This window comes from Larimichthys crocea, unplaced genomic scaffold, assembly GCF_000972845.2.
Source record: "Larimichthys crocea isolate SSNF unplaced genomic scaffold, L_crocea_2.0 scaffold364, whole genome shotgun sequence".
NCBI lineage: Eukaryota > Metazoa > Chordata > Actinopteri > Sciaenidae > Larimichthys > Larimichthys crocea.
Window position 1 is genome coordinate 25025 of NW_020854803.1, and position 10982 is coordinate 36006.

A 10982-nucleotide genomic window follows, 5' to 3' on the forward strand; every position below is an offset into this window, starting at 1 on the left:
ATTATACAGCAATCTAGTTATTTAAATAATCTACTCCAATGCAAATCCATATACAAATTCATAATGGAGTTCACCATATTGTATTGACGCCTACGCTATTGATAATAATAACAACAACAGTAACAACAATAACAATAATAAAAATAATCACATAAACAGTAGCAAGAAATGGGACCTTGTGTGTGTGTGTGTGTGTGTGTGTGTTTGCGCATGTGTGTGTGTGCTGAGTGTGTGTCTGTGTGAATAATTGCACTGATCGGCAGAGGAATATCAATTATCAGTTTGTTGTTGAATAACTAACTAAATTAATTTAATAAAAAAACATAGTATAGGATTCAGGCCCTGGCACATAAATAAATAAATAATTAAATGAATAATGGTAACAACAAACTCATCACACTTTATAACAATAATAACAATAGCAACTGGCTAAATAATTAATTAATACACATATATACACCTATCATACCATGTCAAACACAGGCAGCTCTCACACATAAACATATTCATACAGATGGACACAAGATTAATTCAGAAAGAAATGAAGAAAATGAATGTGCGGGGTCATTGACTGTGTGCCCATGTTTGAGTGGTATTGCATAGAGTTATAGGGTTGGTTGGTGGTTCAGTGACATTCGCTAACTGGCATTGTCAAAATTAAGATTGAGGTTTGTAATGAATGTGTTCCATGTTTTCAAGAAGACTGACATTTGTTTCTGTAGAGAGGCAGTTATTTTTTCCATTGCAATATGGTCGGTGAGCAGATTTATCCAATGGTTAATGTTTATTGATTGTTTAGTTTTCCAGTTTGTGAGCGCCAAATTTGCCACTAAAACAGGTCTGAGGGGAAACAATGGGAAACATGAAAGTATGAGGCAAAAAGCCTCCATCATAACAGAGAGAACCAGAAAATATCTTATCCTATCTAATATCTTATTATGTCCCTGTAGTTTAGTGAAGAAAAGGATCATCTGATTACACTGGAGTCACAGGACTGGAGCCTGGAACCTGTTCAGTTAGTACATATCTGAAGGCGTGTCATGGGAGGAGTCGGCAGAAGGCGGGAACTGACTGGATATAAGTAACATCACAGCATCACAGCATCACAGGTCAGACGAAGCTCCAGTTGGAAGTCAAGAAGACCCTGTCACAACTCAGCTGATCTACACAACTTCACCAGGTGAAGACAAACTGGGCGGAGACAGATTTTCATTTAGACTTTCACTGAACTCCGGTCTGTGTAAAAATATCAGTGTCAACAGAGAGACACTGCAGTTCATAGCACAGTAAACTGTCAGACTTTCTTTGTTGTCCTTTCTGTTTGTGAGCAGAGTTGACTCCTGCTGTGTAAAGGTAAATGCAGTATTGAGGCTGTGTGGTCACTCACAGGACATTTCTCAACAGGTTGGAGAAATGGCCTTAGCAAACATGAAGATTGGTACTCTGGGTCGACCTTTGAACCTGGGAATGCTGTACGGTGCTCTGAAAGATGAACTGATGCCAGGTCAGTCTTGACTTTGACTACAATCTTATGAAAGAAGTGTTTTTAAATATTTAAATTAGGGCTGTCAAGGGATTAAAAAAAGTTAATCTAATTAATTATGGGCTCTGTGATTAATTAATCTAAATTTTCTGTGAAAAGTATCCAAACGTATTCAAACATGTTTCAAATCAAACTGAATTCAGTAGCCGAATAAATCATGAATCATGAATAACAGACATTTTAAACATGAAAGTTCAATGATCATCTCAGGACAAGCCTCGACAACTAACATGAAGATTGCTGCCCTGGGTCGACCTTTCACCCTGGGAATGCTGTACGATGCTCGGAGAGATGAACTGATGCCAGGTCAGTCTTGACTTTGACTACAATCTTATGAAAAAATATTTTTAACCCTCCTGTTGTCTTCAGGTAAAATTGACCCATTTTCAAAAGTTAAAATGTCCTAACTTTGGTTTTCTTCCATATAAATGCCTGAAAATTACATGGATGGTCCCACAATATGGTCTTTGCAACTCAAATTAATTTAATAAACACACACACACACACGCACACACACACACACACACACACACACACACACACACACTTTGTGCTTTATAAACAGTCAAACTAAATGAGTCAGTTTGACCAAAGAAGACAACAGGTGTGACTATTTGCTGCCATCAAAAAAACTGAAGTAGCTTCAACACAGTATTCTGACTGTGATATTCCATCAACTTTTGTGCCTCTGATCAGCAGTTACAGTATTTTTTTCAGTTGCTGACACACTGAAATGATACGGATAGCACAAATATTTAAACTGACACACAGGGAGCAAAACCTCATCTCAAATCTCCAAAACTGTAAACACATTTTCTGCTTCACACATTTTGCAATTGGAAATTTTTTAAGTTACGGAACGCGGTTCTCTGCATAAGACACAACAGTCTGGAATAAAGTCACATGTTTGCCATTTAAAATGACACTACATGAGCTCATTGGCCACTGTATGTGCCACCTGGCCAAACAGGTAGCACATGGTGTTATGTAATTGTTAACACTTCAATCAGGAAGTAAGCAATAAAAGAGCACAGGTGAGCATCTTTTTTTCTTTTACAACAACAATGGAAGACATCGCTGAGAGAGGAAGAGTGAGAGTCAGGGTAGAGCAGTGTTGTCAAATTATTTTGCTTTCCTCTTTTTATTTTTTCTGCCATTGTATTTTTCAGCTTCCTGTTCTCTGAGCGTATTTTAGTTCACTCCAATGTAAATATATCTGCTGTTGTTACAAGTTTAAAAGGGTAAAACTGTACTAACAAATGAAGTTTTGCTGGGGTTCACCGCTCTCAACTCTCTCTTAAAGTAATCTGGAAAACAGAATTAAACAGTCACTGAGCGAAAGAGCGGACCACCATCTTTTCCTCACAACATTTGTCTCTTTATTACAACAAAAACAACAACAGCAGTATCAATAAACAATAAACATCCCCTACTGTAAACATGTTTCAATTTCAATTCTCATTTGTTAGTTTAAACTTCTTCCACACACTTTCTTTTAAGTGCCATAACATACAAAGAATGGATCAGGTTTAGCTATTATCATGTTAGCTTATATAACTATACTTTTGTTTTGGTTAACTCAAGAAATCCACTAATGTATCCATGTAATACGGTAAATCACAAACCCTCTTTAGCTTAGGATGAGTATTAAATGACTTTAGAGCCAAAACTACGAAACATAATACACATAGGAAAAACTGCTCAACTTATACTGTATCTTTAAACACAAACCGGACACATAACAGCTCGTATAACTTTAGGAATAATCCCTTTTAGTCATAAACAGTCAACCTATCTTCTTTTAACATTAATCATCAGTCATAACTAGGGCTGGGTATCGATTCAAATTCCAAAAATCGATTCGATTCCGATTCTCAAGACTGAGAATCGATTATCATAATCCGATCCAATCCGATCTCGATTCGCGTTAGTGTTATTAAAACCATTTTTTTGGGCCCTCGTTTTCAACAACGGAATACGGGCGCATATCTTTGCAAATGTAACCCGCAATTGCCTCAGTTATTTTAAGAGAACGTGCAGAAGTGGCTGGTAGTTATAGAGTTTTCCTTGAGTGTTCTGTTGTCTGTAGTTTTATTATATTTCCGGTGAATTTCCATTTTTCTCACGTTCATGAACGCATCAAAGACATTCTGACATGTGTGAGACACTGTAGTTTAGAGAGAAGGTTATAGCTTCGCTAAAGTGCAGTGTATAATGTATTTCTTACCTGTGTTTTTCATATATCCTGCATCGTGGGTTTATTGTGTGTGAATAAGAAAAGGTGAGCTTCTCCACCAACTTACCGTCCAAGTTGGATGCCGTGTTGTGTTAATTATTATTTGTAATATGTTGACCCAGAGGGAAAATCTATTAAAATTTTAATTTAATTAAATCGATCTTTGGATGTACGAATCGATCTTAAGGAATTAATATGCAAATCGATTCAGAATCGGAAAATCAATTTTTTTCAACACAGGCCTAGTCATAACATGTCAGGATATCTAAAAAAAACTGAAATACAAACACACCAGGGAGTGAGGAACCTAGCACATAGCATCACACATACACAGTCCCCGTATACATATACTAATTAGCCATTCGTGCCAAAAGTCCGCGTAAAAGTCCCCCCATAAAGATTGTCCTTCACAATAAAATGTAAGAATTATATTTAACCTTGAGCTTGTTGCTACAGACAGTAATAAAGTACTGTGTAAGATTATGTTCTCATGTCAACATCAGATTTCGACCATAAACAAACAAAAAGTGACTATGTGCTCTTCCATTAAGGTGTATCACACTGTGCATGTTGCACTGACTTGTTTGGTGAAAAATAAAAAATAAATATTTCAATAGCACGTGTGTGTATCTGCTAATATTTCTGTGCATGTGGACAATCTGAAGAATTCTCTACAGTTTGAGCTATGTTAGTATTATGGCAATGCAAACTAAAGATGAGAGTGCTTTTCATTCTGCCCAACAGTGTGTATAATGGTTAGAGAAAAATCTGTAATACGAATAAAGTGTGTGCCATCTGGGGCAAACGTTTGATTTTAGTTGCAGTGCCTTATTTAGCTGGATATATGAGGTATTTAGCAGTTTGGGTGTGTGCTTTGGTGAATTGTGTTAGTGTTTTGATAAAACCAGCCCAGTTTGCAAGATTGTGTTTGAGCAAATGGAAAAAAACTGTAATAAAATTACTGATGTTTTCTAATTTCCATAGGTGTGACCCTGTGGGATGATAAAACTCTCCAAGAGAACACAAGTGAAAGCTCTCAACACAGCAGTGAATTTCACATTTCTGCATCTGACTCCATTGAATCCAAGTCTTCTCTGCTGGATGTTGAAGCTTCTCTGAAGGCCAGCTTCCTGGGTGGAATGATTGAAGTTGGAGGATCTGCCAAGTATCTGAATGATAAGAAGAAATTCAAGAATCAGAGCAGAGTGACATTTCAATACAAAGCTACAACCAAATTCAAACAGCTGTCAATGGCTCACCTTCTGACCATAGACAAAAAACAGGCAGATCTTATTCAGAAGAGCTCGGCAACACATGTAGTCACAGGCATCATTTATGGGGCACATGCTATCTTTGTGTTTGACAGTGAGAAGTTAGAAGCCAGCAACGTTCAAGACATCGAGGTCCACATGAAAGCTGTGACAAATAAGATCCCCTCTTTTAATAATGAGGGGAAACTTGACGTCAAGCTAAATGATGAGGAAAAAGCCCTGACTGAGAAATTCTCCTGTAAGTTTTATGGAGACTTCATTCTTGAAAGCAACCCTGCAACATTTGTAGACGCAGTGAAGACCTATGTCGAACTTCCAAAGCTTCTGGGAGAAAATGGAGAGAACAGTGTTCCAATGATGGTCTGTCTGATGCCACTGAAGAATTTAGATCCAAAAGCTGCTAAGCGGTTGAGTGGGATCAGCGTTGGACTAGTGAGGAAGGCAGAAGATGCTCTAGAAGATTTAAAGGAAATAGAAATGAGATGCAATGATACTCTGGATGACGCAGTGGTAGAGCATTTTCCACAGATTCACAAAGATCTAAGCAGTTTCCACAAATCCTGTAATTATTACACATCTCACCTCCAGCAGACCATGGGAAATAAATTTCCCCGCATCCGTAAAGGTAAAGAAAATGAGAGCTCAATCAAAAAAGTCTTTGAAGACAGACACGGGTCACCATTCAGTCATGAAAAACTCAGCGAGTGGATGGATCATAAAGAGAGAGAAATCAACATCATCAGGTCCTGTGTAGGAATGATGGAGGGAGTGAAGATCGTCCATAGTCAGTCAGAGTTGGACAGAGAGGTTCTTGCTGCAGGTGTAGAACATGCTGTGTGCTTCGTTTTCACCTCCCTGGAGAGTGCTGACCCCTGCCTTGATGCGATGGCGAAATACGTGGATACTCTTAAGTTAAGAAGTACATCTGAAGAACCATGGTACTACTCGGATGAAGTTTTAACCAAAATAAGAGAAAAAGCAGAAGTGGTCCACAATCTTGCCAAAGCACTGAAGAACAACCCCAGAGTCTGTTTCCTCATAGCCTCGATTGCAAATGAGAATTACACAGGAGCAACTATCTACAAATACAAGGACGGCATGCTGGTCAGTAAAGATTTCCAAAAGCCTGAGATCCCTGATGTGGAGAAGATCACAGACAAGACAGATCTGATGTGGTGTAAGTCATTTTCCATGTTTCTTCAGTCAAAACTACGCTGTACTAATTACTGTTCTCCAGAAACCTGTTTGACCATCACAATGACTAATAACACATTTTGTTTTGGTCTCTCCATCAGATGCCTGTGACCTCACCCTGGACCCAAACACTGCAAACAAGAGCCTCACTCTGTCTGAGGAAAACAAAAAGGTAACATGTGGAGAAACACAGAAATATCCTGATCATCCAGAGAGGTTTGATAAGAAACCTCAGGTGTTGTCCAAAGAAAGGTTGACCGGACGCCATTACTGGGAGGTAGAGTGGGGTAATAACCCAAAAGAAATTAAAGTAGGTGTTGCATACCATGGAATTGAAAGAAAAGGAATCAGTTTACAGAGCGTGCTTGGAGGTAATACAATGTCCTGGTGTTTGAACAAAGGCACAGAAAAACTTTCTGCATGGCATAATAATGATGGGGTGTGGAAAAGTTCAACAGTCTGTGGCAGAGTTGGGGTGTATCTGGACTGGCCTGCTGGCACTCTGTCCTTTTACAAAGTCTCCTCTAACACACTGAGTCACCTGCACACCTTTCACACCAAATTCACTGAGCCTCTTTACCCAGGCATCAGTGTTAGCCATCCAAACACTTATGTGTACCTACGTCCATTTGAATCTGTCCAATGATAAGGACCTGTTAGGTTCTTGGTATGTTGATCTGGGTCTGTGTTTACATTTAGCTTTTAAAGAGCTGATGTAACACCCCGTTTCAACTTCACAAATTTAAAAGATGCATTCAAACCCAGAGGGACCAGGATAACTGATGGTGTAAAACATCATTTTCTTTGTATTAGTTCATGTTGTTTCTATGTTTGTGCTTCACAGCTTCACAATCACTTTAAACTTTAACTGTTTGGCACATCACAGATATTTTTATTGTAGCTTTCTATTTCCTGATGCTTAAATATACAGAGATTATACTGATGCTTTGTCACACTCGTATGTTGAAATAGAAATGATCAGCTCATGTAAAAATGTCAAATTTATCGTGTTTATTATGTTTGTACATTCAATATCTAACGTGGAGGTTGTTTAAATTTGTTTCTTTTCTTCTTTGTGCATTATTTGAAAAAGATGAATCTTGTTTTTTTGTTTTTTCTGGGGTCTTAAACATGGTGTAGGGTTCAGTTAAAGACATATTAATGAGTAATTAATCATTGTTCTGAGGACACTGTTAACACCATTTTTTAGATGTTAAGTAACCTGCTGATGTTTCTAAAGCTGAATCAATGTCAGATTCCTGTGAAACTGCGCCACCTGTTGGGCGTGTTTATGCTGAGCAGAATATTCAATAAAGTGCAGACCTGAGATTACCGTGTGTGCTGCTTTGTTGTTTCCTGTAGATTCAAAAGTTGACTGTACCAAAGATTATTAATTATCCTTGAAGACTCATCAGCATCTTTCAAAGTAAAGGACACGACAATGATAGAACATCAATTTATTCAATTCATTTATATTAAATAGGTTTAATATAAATGAACTAATGAACTTAATGTGAAGCAAGTAATAAGATTTATAAACTAATAAACTCAATGTGCTTCCATTACACAGTAACCAGGTTTATGCATTCAATATTAATAAAGACAATTTGTTTGTCCAAACCAACAGATTAAATGAATGCAGGCATTTTGAGTTTATTAGTACTGTTACATAAATCTTATTACTTGATTCAGGTTAGGATTGTTAGTTTATTGAGTGTGCCTGCAAGGCCACTGACAGCCCCATCTACTCCATGTAAACTGGACACCTGACAGGTAACTTCCTACCAGGTAACACACACCTCGATCCCCTAGAGGTCCCTCTAGAGCAATACCTCAAGTATCAATGTCAGGATACTACAATAAGTATCTGTGTTATTCTCAGAGGCCCAACAGAATCTGGGATCTTTCTTTCGTTTTGGAAAAACCTGCGATCTTATTTTGGAATGTGTGAGACTTAGCCGGACTATTTCTGACCCAGACAGAGCATTAGCAATCAGCTCTCTTTGTAATAGACAAGACATTCATTAGACAGAAGAGTGTGAAAGCAATCTGACAACCAGTGTTGTCAACCAACTCCTCAGTAAAGAAAGTAGCAACTGCCTGTCCTAAAAGTTGCTAAATGACGTCATCAAATAATTTGAATGATCAGCCATGTGCATGTAAGTGTAATGGACACTGAAGGAGAGAGGAATAACGTCTTGGCAGAGACAAAGTCAGTAAAAAGCCTAAATATGTTTAGAACTACAAATGAACTTCCTTCTGTCGACTCAAACCCTCCACCCTCCTCTTTGACCTGTCTAGTAGTCTGACATTAAATGAGCCAGCAGCAGATTCAGGCATGCGCAGTTCATTCACAGTCTGGACGCAGAGGGGTGAACGTCTCCTGCTCTGACTGCAGCTGGGAGGGGCTGCTGTGCGAGGACCGGGCTGCCTGGGAGTGCTTTGGGACGGGGAGTGGCCCGCGGCAGCACCCGCTGTTTGTTGGAAGAACCACGCGTGCTTTGGCAACGCTGCAGACAAGTCTGAGACTCTGCCTGCCTCTTATCTTGTCTCTTATTTAAGTACTGGAGGATAAAGAGCAAAGGTGAAGAGTGAAAGGAAGAGGAGGACTGAAAATAAGATCAGTTTGATTAAAAACTCCTTTTTCTTCTGTGTTTTTTCATCACAACTGACCCCTCCTGTACCACACTGGATATCCAGTCTACTGTTGTCATGTCTTATTCTTTTAAGCCAGGTCTCGGTGAAAAGCCTTGGGCTGTTGCTGCAACTTTTTCAGCTGCCGTCTCTGGAGCTGAGACAACGCTGCAATAGTTGGACTTTACCAAGTAAATCAAGTCATTTTAAGGATGCAGGGACTTGCAGGTGAAGTCAGTGACTCGTCATTATTTACAAACATCAAGCAGCTGTCGACATGTTGAACCCTCTCTGAGATCTTTGGGGATTTCATGAGAAACACTAACCTTGTCAGAATATGAACAGCCACACACACACACACACACACACACACACTACAGTGTATTCTGAAAGTTCATGGAAACATCTGAGTCTGGTGATATTCTAGATTTTTGCCAACAAATCCCACAAATGGACCAAAATCATCAATAAATTCATCCTGCTAATAAGAATTATGTGTGTATCAGAGTCTGATGTATTTTCTTCTTCTGTCCAAACTATTAAAAGACAAATTTGCATCCTTTAACTTCCGTAATGGTTCATTCCTTATTTTGTGTCACTGTTTGCCAGAAATGTCTTGGCCTCAGTAAACTTTGTCTTGTTCTGTTGAATCTCTTCTCTTACAAAGAGAACTTGTCTGTACCTGTTTGTTGTTCAGCAGGTTTTGTACCTATGATGTAACATAATGTTTAGATAGTTCAAGTATTTGTTCCACAGAAAGGTTCATGGGGAGGTCTTTGTACTCAGTAGGTGTGTTTTAATTTCTGTGGAAAGAAAACTCGCTGTTGTTCAACAGTCAATAATTAGTTATTTGTTAACCTATAGGTTAATAAATAACTTTTATGTATAAAACTTAGCAAGTTTTCTTTCCACAGAAGTGAAATGACATTATATTACATGATAGTTAACTTTTCATGAACAAGGGTTAGGGTTTGGTTTTGTACCTATGATGTAACATAATGTTCAGATAGTTCAAGTATTTGTTCCACAGAAAGGCTCATGGGAAGGTCTGTGTACTCAGTAGGTGTGTTTTAATTTCTGTGGAAAGAAAACTCGCTGTTGTTCAACAGTCAATAATTAGTTATTTATTAACCTATAGGTTAATAAATAATTTTTATGTATAAAACTTAGCAAGTTTTCTTTCCACAGAAATGAAATGACGTTACGTTTCATGTTAGGTACCTTTTTATGAACAACAAACAGGTACAAACCAGTTCTATTTGTAAGATAAGAGTGCATATGTGCTGGTCAGCACCAAATCACACATTGCACGGTAAGAGTATTCTGTCACTTCTGGTTATCAGTGTTGCTGCCACGGTGCTCTCTGCTCTGCTCACCTAAACAGATTTTCTCTCTGCTCTGCTCACCTAAACAGATTTTCGTATATTCTTCACATCAGCGATTATCTACATATCTCTACACTATCCTTAGACCTGTTCTGTCTGTGCACGAACTAGTCTCTTAACTTTAGTAACCACAATCTGATAGTTTCACCAGTTTCTGTTAGCCTCACTAACTAGCCTAGCAATAGCAATGGCTTCTCTCTGCTCTCCTCCTCTCTCCTGCCCTGTGTGCCACATGTTCAGTTACTCCTCGTCCTCCTTTAGTGATAACGCTACTTGTATTAAATGTAGTTTATTTGTAGCTCTGGAGGCGAGGGTCAGTGAGTTAGAGGCACGGTACCGCACCACCGAACAGTCAGTAGCTCAGATAGGTAGCCAGTCCACTGTAGCCGGTGCGGTACCGCCACAGGTAGCTTCAGTTAGCCGTCCCCCAGTAGTTCCTGAGCAGCCGGGAGGCTGGGTGACTGTTCGAAGGAGGCATAGCCCCAAACTGAAGCCCACGGTACACCACCAACCGCTCCACGTTTCTAACAGATTCTCCCCGCTCAGCGACACACCCACTGAGAGGCCAGCTCTGGTCATTGGCAGCTCCATAGTCCGAAACGTGAAGTTAGCAACACTGGGGGCCATAAGTTAAATGCATCCCGGGGGCCAGAGCGGGCGACATCGAGTCTTTTTTGAAACTGCTGGCTAAAGATAAACGTAAATATAGTAAGATTGTT

The 10982-nt window shown here is 39.1% G+C and overlaps 1 protein-coding gene across 2 annotated transcripts; it reads left to right on the forward strand.

Annotated features, from left to right (window-relative positions):
* Positions 1-1098: 1098 nt before the first annotated feature.
* On the forward strand, positions 1099-7571 carry LOC104939640 (stonustoxin subunit beta-like). Of its 2 annotated transcripts, XM_019269004.2 has the most exons (5): positions 1099-1180; positions 1405-1504; positions 1754-1849; positions 4764-6227; positions 6346-7571. In XM_019269004.2, the coding sequence occupies exons 2-5, from the start codon at positions 1414-1416 to the stop codon at positions 6888-6890; spliced, it is 2196 nt and encodes a 731-aa protein (XP_019124549.2). In that variant the 5' UTR covers positions 1099-1180; positions 1405-1413; the 3' UTR covers positions 6891-7571. The 2 variants fall into 2 exon arrangements, with proteins under 2 accessions (XP_019124549.2, XP_027132177.1); XM_027276376.1 differs by lacking the exon at positions 1754-1849.
* Positions 7572-10982: the final 3411 nt, after the last annotated feature.